The 13,442-nt window shown below is 41.0% G+C and overlaps 1 protein-coding gene across 2 annotated transcripts in view; it reads left to right on the plus strand.

Annotated features, from left to right (window-relative positions):
* The window catches only part of LOC136872533 (BTB/POZ domain-containing protein 6-B), a 67,533-nt gene that overhangs the window by 14,653 nt on the left and 39,438 nt on the right, over window positions 1–13,442 (plus strand). For both annotated transcript variants that reach the window (XM_067146337.2, XM_067146336.2), the window contains one exon: window positions 11,215–11,330. Coding sequence is in view for 1 of the 2 variants with exons in the window: in XM_067146336.2 (XP_067002437.1) it covers window positions 11,215–11,330 (116 nt within the window). In the remaining variant the exon portion in view is untranslated. The remainder of the gene's footprint in view (window positions 1–11,214; window positions 11,331–13,442) is intronic.

Raw genomic sequence — 13,442 nt, forward strand, 5'->3', positions numbered from 1 at the left:
CGTCACTATCAATGCTGTCACTGTCACTAGAGTTCGGGAGAGCTTCCAGACTATCATCATTAATTGCAAATTCCCTGTTTGTCCCCAGTGAGAAGCTCCTGAAACTTCACAGTTCTCTCTTGACATCGCAGTAATGTATGCCGACTTGTAATGGCTACAGAGATTGTAACTAGCAATTGATCTGATGCCCGGATGGCGCATATGTTTAATACCACATTAACAATGCACAGATTAGAGGTCATTTTGTGTACATACATATTGGCGGAAATACGAGCTTTAATATTTGGCGCGGAGTGTGACTCACATGTGTCGCCATCGGCACTGAGTGAAAGTGGAGTCATGACGCATGTGTGTCGTCATCGGCCGTGAACGTGTTAAGTGATACTGGCACCAGAATCACTTTTGCGTGGCTTCCAAGCCACGTTGTGGTTGCGGGAAATGAAGCTGCAAAGGAAGCGGTACTTTTACCTCCATAACCTATGAATATACCTGCTACAGATACTTGTTCTCAGCTACGTTGAACCATCTTGAAGTCCTGGGAATCAGAGTGGCTAGCCATCCGAACTTCTAACAGGCTGAGAGCAATTAAGAAGACAACCACTGTGTGGCGGTCCTCTTTCCGGCCTGCACAGATAGAGGCTGTAGTATTGTGTGGGCTGAGGATAGGTCATGGACAGGCTTTGCAATCTTATCTCCTAAAGAGGAAAGGGGGGCCCCCTGTGTGTTTTTGTGGTGCGGACTTCTTCACCATGGCCACATCCTCTCAGAGTGCGCCGATCTCTCTGGCTATTGACAACCTTAGCCTGCAGGAAACACTTGAACGCATATTAGCCGATGACATGGCTACTGCTGATCTCGTCATCCACTTTATGCGTGACAGTGGATTATTCAAGGGTATGCAAATTGCAAGTGTTCTGTTACTCAGGGAACTCACGTTCCCTTTTGATTCGTTGGTGATTTTTCAGCTTAATTCAATAATTCTTGTTTTATTTTGTACTTCATTTCCAAATTTTTTCATTGAATAAATACTTTTGTTTTATTTTTAAAAAATTACCACTTAATGTGTTCAGAGAGGATGATGACCTAGTTGTACTTCCTCTTAAAACAAAAAATCACCACCACCAGCACCTGTATTTCTACATTGTGGAGGTATTTATAATGTTATTACCGACAGCTTTCACATATCATAGGTTATGATTTTCATTTCCGTGTTGACGTATAACTAATGTAATAGAGTTTGAGGGATGTTCCACCATTCAACACATTGTAAAATATATTAAATTTATTAAGCGAAGACTGGTTTCGACTCTCTTGGAGTCATCATCAGTTCTTGTTGAATATAAAAGCAAGGGGAATCTGATAACAATCATCGTTAGGGTTGCCTTCATACATCTCGATTGGTTGACGTAAGGCTTCATAATAAAATTATACACATAATGACGAATGCCTAAAAACACATCAATGGGAGTCGAAACCGGTCTTTGCTTCATAAATTTAATATATTTCACAATGTGTTGAATGGTGGAAAATCCCTCAAATTCTATTATATTAATGTAGCTTTGACATAAGCAGAACAAAAACTCCGTTATTCATGTCGGTAGTGGTTTTGAATGCCATGAAAGTGTGCACATTCTAAAAACTCATTTAAAAAGTATGTTGTTACGTGCCAGGCCCGTTGTAGCCCGTCAGTACTTCCGGGAAGTGGCTAGTGACTCAGACGACCTGGGATCTCCCAGCCGGCTTGTGGGGTGGGGCCGGCCTTTTCATGTATTGTTCTCGTCTGCTGGCTTACCTGTGAGTTTCTTGGAGATTCAACGGGAATGTTCTGCCTCTAGCTACCTTGCAAAAATTCTGGCTCAAATCACCTGAGCTGTAAAAAGGGAGGCTAGCTGGGACAGGAGAGTCACAGTTGAGCTCCGTGGTGGAGTCAGTATGAAACTTAGGACGGAATTCATAGACAGCACTTATACATAAGTGCCCCTTATGAGCCAGGTTTCATTTCATATTACGTACTTAAGTGTCCCACTTATTGCTATAAGTGGACCTGCCACACACACTTAAGTGACACTTATATTGCAGCAAGATGGAGGATGATTTTGCTGAATATGTTGCATTTCATTCACAGAATACTTTCCGTGCACACAGTAGAGATGGAAAATCCTGTCGAAATGTAATGTGACCAACAATTTAAAGAAAGTTTTGTTTTAGTAAAGTGAGAATTATGAATATTCTTGTTCCTTTGATTGAGAGAGTGAACATAATCTCTAGAGGACTCGCTATCTCACCATTAATGAAGATATTGTTTTGAGATTTTATGCCACCTCTTAATTTCAGGTTATTATTATTATCACCATCATCATTACCGGTATTTTGCTTAATTAATTGGAAATGTGTTACAAGTTGATAAGTTATCAAGACTGTAGGCCTAGGCGTTTGGAATAGTAAAGAACTGTACTGAGTTATAAGAAAAATGAACGTGTTGCACTACCACCATTTATTTTAAGGTTGATTTGGGCCCATTATATCATGTTAGTCAACCAATCGTTTGCTGGATTACGGTATATCAGAAGTTTCTGAAATTATTGCATCGCACATAAAAACATACTGTTTACATTTTATTAGGGAAGTAATTAGGCCTATTACAATGTAACAGCTACGGATATATTTGTCAAATCATTAAAAGCGTTGTAAGGCTAGATATTCTACATTTGGATGAATATTTGTATAGGTTCGAGTACCGGTACCTGGGTAGCTAGAAACATATTATATTAAGAAGAAAATTAGACTCTGGGCATTTTCGTAGTTTGCATTGTACACAACAAGTTTTTCCCACGTCATTCATATTCTGGTGAGAAACTGCATCGGTCTACTTGTTCTATATTATGTGCATGTATTTCGACACAAGTTCTTGCAGATGCCGTCTCAGCTCACTGTTTTGTTATCCATTCTGATAACCAAATACAATATAGACAATCTTTTAACCTAAAAAAATTTGCGCACGGTCGCGCGATGTCGAACTACACGATCCAGGAAGAGCGGGCATAATATACAGCATTGCCTTATCTCCAGTGATACTGTATCAATGAGTGTGCTCTTTAAGTGCTATCTATGAAATGTAAACTCATATAAGTGAATACTTATTATAAGTGATCCCTTATTACTTAAGGGTTCCACTTATGTATAAGTGCTGACTATGAATTCGGCCCTTAGTTTGTTGGGGTTCGGTTGTTGGATTGAGGGTGGCAGAGGTGTTGGCTGTCACTATTGTCCCACTGAGGTCTGAACCAGGAGCTGTTGTTTTGATGTCAGAGAGACCAGTGAGCGGGTGTGCTGGAGACGACAGAACAGAAGACTGTACTGTATGTTTGTTTATTTCTGTGGACTGAGGCTCTGTGTGAGTCAGCTAGGGAAGCTGCTATCGTGACTGAGGATAAATGGACGTGTGTTAATGTACGCTGTTGTATCGTCTTGCTGTTGAATACTGTTGAGTTGTAAGCCACAACTTCTTGCATCACGGAAGCAATCCCAGTACCTATGAAATACAAAACGAAGGTTGAGGCATAGACCGCGACTAGGAAAGGCCTAAATTCAAACAGCCTTGAACTGAAAATGAGTCTCTTGACAAAAATAGTAAGAGACAAGATTTATAAGCAATAAAAGTCAAATTACAGGAAATAAGGATTTATTCAAATCATGAAACGAAAGTAGAGGGAAAGGAAATTAATTCAAATAAAAAAAGGATAAAGAATGCATACATACATAACAGTATGCAACAGGAAAAAAACTTTTTTCACAAAAGTAGGTGTAGTTTTGTATTTCTGCCTCCTGAATTAAAAAAGACACTGAAAATATTGTATCACCCGCATTTTTGGCACAAACGTATACTTTGTTAATAATGATATCACATATTGAAGTAGTACATATATATATGGCACACGAATCATGCTGAACTAGAATACAAGTTTAAACCAACAACATATTGAAATATTCACACAGGGAACTGATGCATACAGAGAATGTTGTAAAAACATGCACTAACGCAATTCATTCCGTGCTTTCTTAGTTGTCATGGCGTGGCCCCTGCTTTTCCTCTTATGGGGCATTTCTGTGTGCTCACAGGGAAGCATCCAGCAGTAGTCGCCCATCGTCCGAACATCCCAATTTCCCTGGTATCGTCATTCCATGTCCTTTATATCCTGATGGAACCTTTCACCCTGTTCCTTACTTACAGAACCCAGGTTTGGAGGAAAAAAATCAAGATGAGAATGTAAAAAATGTAATTTCAAACTCATTGAGCATCCCAGCATTTTCAGCTTCGTCAGTATGTTCCAATAACGGACCATTTATATTGGTATTATGTTCTCCACTGTGTCGACATACTCTGGGCTGCGATTGTTTCCCAGGAAGTTTCGAACCACACACATAAAGGTAGTCCAGGTTTCTCGCTCCACTGCATTTATTGAATTAAGGAAATCTTTATCTAGCATTACTTTCCGAATATCGGGACCATTGAACACACCCTCCTTCAGCTTAGCATCTGACAGGTTGGGGAACTTATTACATAGATATTTGAAAGTAGCCACACCTGCTTCATTATGCCCAGTTTGAGGCGCAGAGGTGGCAAGAGTATTCTGTCTCCACTAGAGGATCACCCTTGATATTTTGTCCCCTGGAACCAATTCCAACCTTCGGGGTCACTGCTTTTGCTCGCAATGTTTGTCACAAGCACAACTGTCCCATTCACAGATGAAACAAGGAAACTTGGTATATCCGGTCTGTTGTCCTAGAAGCATACCCAACACTTAAAAATCGCCACACACCATCCAGCTGTGATTCTCATAATGAATTGTAGTAAGAAGCACCTTCATGTTGTCATATGTTTCCTTCAGGTGCACAGAAAGGCCGATAGGTATTGAGGCATGTATGTTACCATTGTGCAGCAGAACTGCCTTCAGGCTTCTTTTAGATGAATCAATGAACAGTATCCAGTCACCGGGTGCGTACGGAATGTTGAACTGACCTATCAAACCTTTTACATCACTGCAGTACACTAACACGTCATTTTGAGAAAAATATTGCGTGAATATCAAGTCCCCTTTTCTATAAAATGTAACGGACGTTCCGGGTGCTAAGAAATCACGGACTAAATCATTTAGATCTGGCTGAGTGAACAGAAGAGGGTGTGCCTACTTCAAAGTCAGTATCATCCGTCTCCTGCACGGCATCCATGTTATCACTGTCATCCGTATCTAATGTCTGCGGAGGCTGTGGTATAGGTAAATCCGGACATTGTGGAATAGGGCGAATAGCTGAGCGAATGTTGTTCGGATACTCAATAGTCGTCTTGTTTTTCTTATTGAAACCATTTACCTTACAACAGCAGAAGTAGCAGTCGTCAGTATGATCCTGTTGCTCTCGTCAGACCATAGGGATGCCAAATCGTAATGACTTTTTCTTTCCTGCCACCCACCATCATAAATTTTCTACACACACAATACACACGACCTGTGGAGCCCATGATTTATCGATGTTGCCGAGTTTCACTCCGAAATAGGCATGATAGACCTTTTTCACTAAAGTAGTAATGTTTCTTCGGCCCTTTTTCACCACAAGTTCACCACATATATAACAAAAACTGTTAGGAGAGTTTACACAACCTCGGGTAGACATTCTGCACCAAGACTAACGCGTACTTCCTTCCACAAACACAACACAGTGACGGAAAGGCAGCATCATTTGCAACGTGACAGTTCGCTACATGCCACTAGGAGAGCAAGTGTTGAACAGTTGAAAGCGATGTACCGCTTCTGAGCTTCATATGGTGTTTTCATGTCTGTTATAATAAGCACTAAAACCCCATATGAAACTCAGAATATTATTATAATATCATTAAATTGCATTACCATTAATTACAAAGTTATGCAATTTGTGCAAAAACTGTGGGTGATACGATGTTTTCAGTATCATTTTCAAATTCAGGAGGTTGAAATACATAAAGAATGCCTACATTTTAGAAAAGGGTTTTTGTGACCTTAAAATTCGTTGCATAGTGAATCAGTCCAGACCGAATTGTTGGCACGACATTATTCCGTGAGCATGCTGGCAGGACCTAGTGTTTGCAGTGCACTATGTCTTCTGGTATGGCTAGAGTAATTTTGTTACTTTCCTTAATCTGTCTCTGTCTTATCCTTGGCTTTGACAATATGAAAGTGACTGAGGTATGAGCGATGCTAGTAATGCCATTCCTTGTGCAGCCAGTCCCTGCGATGAATGGTGTGAAAACGTTGCTCATAGGGTCGGTTGATGCATGCATTTCAGTGGGCTTGGCAGACTGATATATAATAGCAACTTCTGGCTCGGTGAGGAAAGCAACGGGAAACTACCTCACTCCTCATTTCCCTAGTACGCCTTTTCAGTGATGCCTAGGCCATCTATGACAGCTGATGGCAGAGCTGTTGAGGATCCAACCAGCCTTAGGGCTGAAGACTGAACATACATACAAGGTCACAAAGAACCCTATTTAACTTAGTCACTGCCAAACCCGTATATATACATTTTTGAATGCCATGTCACGTCCACCAAACCCGTGTACATACGTTTTGGTGCCGTGTGTACTTCACCGATCTCACAAATGAATGCGATATGTCGTGCTTTGAGATTCCATGGAAATGCTCAAAGAAGTCCTGTACTGCAGATTTCACGTGTTTTGAAAGCGATCTGGTGTTATTTCAGCTTCGTTGGAGTGGAACATCTTTCCCGCTTACGTGTAGCCATCATGGCGTCTTGAAGTATACATTTATCTCTTGCTGATGAAGAAATTGAATGTTTCCTCATAAATAGTGATTCTGGAGAGCTATATTTTGATAATGAAGGTGGAGAATATCTAAATTCCTGTCCATAAGCCACAGCAGATTCCTTCCAGTTCTGTACCCAGTTTTATTCACCATCATCATCATTCATTTCATATTCATTATCTTCTCAACTGAGGTTTGCGTCGGGAAGGGTATCCGGTCGTAAAATATAATCTCACTTCATCCCCGACATTGTATTGGGCTGCAGGTCTAAGGGGACGATATGCATTCCATTAATAGTATCAGTAAATATGTATCTGTCAAAGTGCTTCTTCCTTAAAAAAGAAACCCGGCCCACAGGGCTCGGCTGGTCATCAAAACTTGGCAGTGAAAAGGTTAAACATTCGGCAGGATCACTCAATTAAGTACAGTACCTTTCAAATGGTGCCAGTATTTACATATCTCAAATGGCGCAACAGATCAAAAGAGAGGTCATTTCTTTCCAACGAGTATATTCCATATCATTTCCACTCAACAACGCCCGCACACCACCCTCATTAATAACAATAACCCCAGATCCTCCAACCCCCACGCATCAAGGAGAAAACCCAGAGTTGAAAAAATAAAATTCGTAGGATTTCAGTATGGGATAAAAGAGAAATGCCCTGGACCAAGGAGATAATATGTCACAAAGGGGAAAATCCCAGGCATGAGCATAGCCTAAATGAACAAAAGATAAAACATGGCGGCCCGAAAGGTAAATGAAGGGCCAAGATAGGTGCGAAGGCAAAGGAAATAGCACCACACGAAAATGCTTAAATAAAATAATGAAACAAGATCAAAATAAAAATTCAACTGATCGATACGTCCTTGTTACACTCCCCTCTCATACTAACACCCGTGCACACATTCAGACACAACCGGATTTGGCAAACAATTCGAGAAGCAGTGTCAGTTAAATGACGAATCCAAATTTATATAACATGACCCGGAAGTCACAAAGGAGGTCTCATTTATTCCAGAAGTTGCGTGCGCAGGTCAAACGGATTCAGCAGTGGGATCAGAGAAATCCCACACTCGTGCACAAACCCAGCAAGGTTCGCACTTCGTAGGGCACGAGTGGAAGCTCGTGCTGACTCAAAGTGCAAACAGTCATCAGATGGCGAATTACATAAATTACATATGGGATAAAAGAGAAATGCCCTGGACCAAGGAGATAATATGTCACACAGCGCGGGTACACAGTAGTAATATGAGACCTTACCATCAAACATATGATAATCCCTACAATCACAAGGAAAAACATGTAGTCCATTCATACTGCGGAGCTAACAACACATATCGATCACCTATATATCATTGAACAAATATTACAAAAGAACACCCATACATGGAGTACATTAACGGTCAAAGAAAAAGAAGGATGGTAGTACTGTGATGTTTGGTACATCACAGCATGTACTAAATTATTGAACTGTGTAATTAATTGAAAAGATGTATATATTTAATCACTGTTAGGTGATTTTTAAATTATTATGTATATCTATCTATATATATAGGGTTTTAATCATCCATTTCACATCATCATTTCATTTCTTTGTATCGCGGCTATTACGTATTCTGAACGAATGACTTATTGAGTAAAGTATTACAACATCATTCGTATTAATAGCTTGCAGTAAATTTACCAATAGCCGAGGTCATGTGACCAGAGTCACCAGGCTAATTTCAGCCCATTACCAGGAAATATACGTCCTCAAGTTTATGAGAGACCTTACCCTTCCATACTCTGAAGAGACAGTTAAAGCCTTGTTAAAGCCTACTTTTCGAAGTTCGCTACCTAAAGCTTTGATTCCGCGGGAAAGTTCAACCTGTGTGAATGGACGTAATGAAGCAACATGATGGATTCACAGCAATGGATAGGAGAAGGCATAATACATCAGATCTTACTGGACCATGTGATATGGTTGATGGAGGGAGACTTTGGAGGCTATATACATCGACGACAATAGCTGGAAGGCTCTCTTCCTCTGACTTACAACTACTTGAGAGCACTTACTCTTGCTTATACAACTTGGAAGGACGATTCTAATCTATCATCGGAGGAGGGATGTACGTCTTGACATCGGAGAAGATCTTAACTTAGTCACTTCGCATCTGAGTAGTGTACTACTCAAAATTTACTCTCATTGAGACCTGTTACCTCAATGACGAGAGTTAAAGTCAACGGGAGATCGGTTTTTGACTGGTATAGGACAGGAGAGATTTTATTGTTTATTTAGTTACGCTACATTTCTGTAATACGGAAGTGTATTCTCTCAATGAACGTAACCCATGGTGGTTTTGCTATTAAAATTAGGACTCATTACGGCTTTATGTAAGGAGTACTGTAGGAGGTGTTAGGAAAGTCGTAGTACAGCTAGTGTACTATGCACGAATCAGAAGTAGGACTGAAACCAACAACGTGAGACGACGCCTGTACGAGAGGTCCATCAAACATCAAATGCTACATAGGTCATATCCAGATAACAGAGTGTACAAATGGTGAGCTAATGCCATAAATTACTGCAAGTCTCCACGTTACAATTCATGTTCTTAGGATTTATTTCATTCAATTTTTATTTTGCTTCAGTAAGTTCAGATTTTGTTAATACGCCGTTATGTAATGTTTTTCCATCCTAATAAATAGTTGTTTTAATTTGTATTTTCGGAAATTCTTATTAATGATCCTTAACTTCCAAGTTAGTGTACTTAACGGTTAGTGTTCTGTCACCCCACCCCTGGGAGTATTTAGAGTCTCATTACATATTATTAATAATCAAGTATCGTTTACAAGCCATCAGCTTGAAGGCTGCTGCCCATGGGATATTGTTTATGGATAAACAATGAGATATTATTTATATTAAAATTAAGGTGACCTGCCACGTCACAGTTTTGTCACATCTGTGGGCAAGAGTGGGTACATCACAGTACAGGGTAAGTTAGAAGCATTTAAAGACTTTTCTGTACGTCAGAAATGCTACTCCGAATGTGTGGAGTCCAGTTTTATATTCTTCTCTCAAGGCAACAACCAACGATTCGAGTCAAGGAGATAAAATTAACATCTCGTCGGAAAGATATGACCATCAGTGCCCAACATCAAGGGAGCTGCCCTCTCTAGTATATTCATGGAAGTTATCAAGTCATCCAAGGTGAGGTCGCAAGAGGCCATTAGCAATAGCTGAACAGTAATAATCGGGAATTAGCCATGCAGATATGGCTCATCATCACACTGCCCCCTTTTTAAAATGTGTCTTTTCTTGCTGATCAGACAAGGAGACACATTTTAAAATGAGGTTCAGAACCTTAAACCTAAAGCGCGTGCTCTATTACATACTATGGATCTAAAATCTAATTAAAACTACAAATATACAGAATTACACATGATTACAACAGTGAGTTTTTTCATTGCACAATAAAATGCAGTCCACCTCGATCTGAGGTTTGTACACTCTTGAATAATACCTCACTGTGTGAATTACTGGACTGTCTGGAGTCGAAACAATGAACAGTCATCGTGCGTCGAGTGGCCCGTAGTCCGGTGTTCAGATCCCATGGTCTACACACAGCTGCTGTATGAGGTGACTGGACTTGGGGAAGTGAATGTAAGGATTAAGCATCCCCAGGTAGAGCAGCGGGCGGGACCGCCTGCTGTGCCGTAAGGAAGTAATTAGTAAGTGTGGCCATTCATAGCTGATTACCCCCTGTGGGTGGGGCGGTAGAATAACCCCATGGTATCCCCTGCCTGTTGTAAGAGGCGACTAAAAGGGGACCCAGGGGCTCTGAACTTTGGAGCGTGGGTTGGCGACCACGGGGCCCTTAGCTGAGTCCTGGCATTGCTTCCACTTACTTGTGCCAGGCTCCTCACTTTAATCTATCCTATCCGACCTCTCTCGGTCAACTCTTGTTCTTTTCCGACCCCGACGCTATTAGGTTTGCGAGGGCTAGGGAGTCTTTCATTTTCACGCCCTTCTTGGCCCTTATCTTACTTTGGTCGATATCTTCATTTTTCGAAGTGTCGGATCCCTTCCATTTTTTCCCTCTGATTAGTGTTATATAGAGGATGGTTGCCTAGTTGTACTTCCTCTTAAAACAATAATCACCACCACCACTCATAGCTGATTAGAATTGTTATATTGTGTGTATGCATTTAATGGGTCGTGCTGAAATAAAATCAGAGTAATGAAACAGAGTTTTATTTGTAACAATATTTTATGTGACTGCATGTAGTTGTTCATTGGGGGATGCAGACATCATTATTATCATCATTATTGTTGTTGTTGTTATTATTATTATTATTATTATTATTATTATTATTATTATTATTATTATTATTATTATTATTATTATTATTATTATTGAGTGTTTTGTGATGTCGTTATAGGTGATGCCAAGTGGCAGTTGTCAAAAACTGGTGTAAAAGAAAGACTTCAGCATCTACGGAAATTCCATAACTTCACGGATTGTGTCTTGATTGTTGGCGGTGGAGATATCATTGAGGTTTGTGCACATTGTCTTTACTTAAGCATGTATTCAGTATAGAAGATGTACCAGTTTCTTGGTCGTTGTTCTTCCGTGTTCTTATTGCATAATTTTAAGGGTTTTTGCAAATTAAATGCTAATTGCCTGTCACTGATTGTTAGGAGTTAGTTCAAGCTATGTGATCTATTCACATTTCTTTTACGGCCCTGAATTTTAATGTGTGTGCATGTGTGTGTGTGTGTGTGTGTGTGTGTGTGTCTCCAGTGAAAACCATAACTAATGCACATATTATCCTGTGGAATGGTAAGGTCTATGTACTTCACCTTAGTTACCTTCTTCTTATTGTAGTGCCGTCATTACTTTGAACCAAGAATTCGTTCTACCATCAATTCTCAAAGTGGCCTGTTTGTCAACAAAAATGCCTTTTACCGAGCTCGATAGCTGCAGTCGCTTAAGTGCGTCTAGTATTCGGGAGATAGTGGGTTTGAACCCCACTGTCGGCAGCCCTGAAGATGGTTTTCCATGGTTTCCCATTTTCACACCAGGCAAATGCTGAGGCTTAATTCTATTCCTTCCTTTACAATACTACTACAGTTGAGCACTAACATTTTTATGTCATCCCTACTTGATTTCCAGTTCCCTGTTCCCCTAACACCGCTCACTAGGCCACCCTGTTTCCCGGAATGTATCTCCCTATAACCCTTCTAAACAAATTTCCTAACTTATATGTACCATTGCCAGTACCGTGGTGTAGGGGTAGCGTGCCTGCCTCTTATCCGGAGGCCCCGGGTTCGATTCCCGGCCAGGTCAGGGATTTTTACCTGGACCTGAGGGCTGGTTCGAGGTCCACTCAGCCTACGTGATTAGAATTGAGGAGCTATCTGATGGTGAGTTAGCGGCCCCGGTCTTGAAAGCCAAGAATAACGTCCGAGAGATTTGTCGTGCTGACCACTCTACACCTCGTAATCTGCAGGCCTTAGGGCTGAGCAACGGTCGCTTGGTAGGCCAAGGCCCTTGAAGAGCTGTAGTGCCATGGGGTTTGGTTTGGTTTTTATATGTACCATTGCAGTTTAAGTGAAGGCCATCTGAGTGCACACACTATGCCACTGATAACAATCTCCGCTTCCTTAAACTTCACCCATGCTGCATTTACCAGGTCCAGCACATCCCCAACTATGTTGGTACTTATGCCTGCTTGTCTTACATTGTTAGTACCACACACTCCCATTCTTCCGCAAGCCCCGCCCCACTTCCCCACTCCACTTCCTTACAGCGACTTGTCTTCAAAGTCACTTGCGCTTCGTGGGGAAAAGTGTGGTGGGGGTAAAATGTTGAAAGAAAAACTTACAGTACTGTTGTGCGGTAACATGGAGGGGGGAAATGGGAAAGTCGCTGGTAATCGGGAAATCAGCAAAACGAAGGTGTTTTAAAAACTTGGACTTGCACAAGCTTCCGGTAACTTGGAGGAGCCATGGGAAAGCCTGGCTGACCAGTGCTCTAATGGCTGAATGGCTGAACAAATTTAACTGTAGGATGAAGAAGGAAAATGGCAAAAGTTATTCTTTTTCTCAACAGTGCCCCTTGTCACCCACATGTGTTTCCACTTAACACAACCAGCGTTGTTAAACCTACGGACCAAGGAGTGATTTACACCTTTAAATATCACTACAGCTGTTTATTGATGCAGTCACTGATCAAAAATGTTGATAGAGCTGACAACACCTACTCCCTTGCACGCTCAGTTTCCATACTTTATGCTGTCAACTGGATCAGTTTGACTATGAAGCAGATCAAACCTCAAACAGTCGTAAAGTGTTTTGCGAAAGAGGGATTTGCAGAAAATGATGACATTGGCACACCTGAGGAAGTGACTGAAAATGCTGCACTGTTATATACGCTGAGCCAACAACAGAATGTCGCATGTAATGTGGACGAATACAGTCACAGCTACTCACTACAATTTCCAGTCTGCTGTACAGCTTCTGAAGATCTGACGTACAGAGAATGAAGATGATAATTTGAGGGACGAAGACCAGGAAGAAGAGGAGGAGAAGGATGAAAGAGAAAATCAGGAAAAAATACGCACTCATGAACAGCTATTGAGTGTGTCAGGGACATCATGAAATTTGC

The sequence above is a fragment of the Anabrus simplex genome, chromosome 4, assembly GCF_040414725.1.
Source record: "Anabrus simplex isolate iqAnaSimp1 chromosome 4, ASM4041472v1, whole genome shotgun sequence".
In the NCBI taxonomy this organism is placed as follows: domain Eukaryota; kingdom Metazoa; phylum Arthropoda; class Insecta; order Orthoptera; family Tettigoniidae; genus Anabrus; species Anabrus simplex.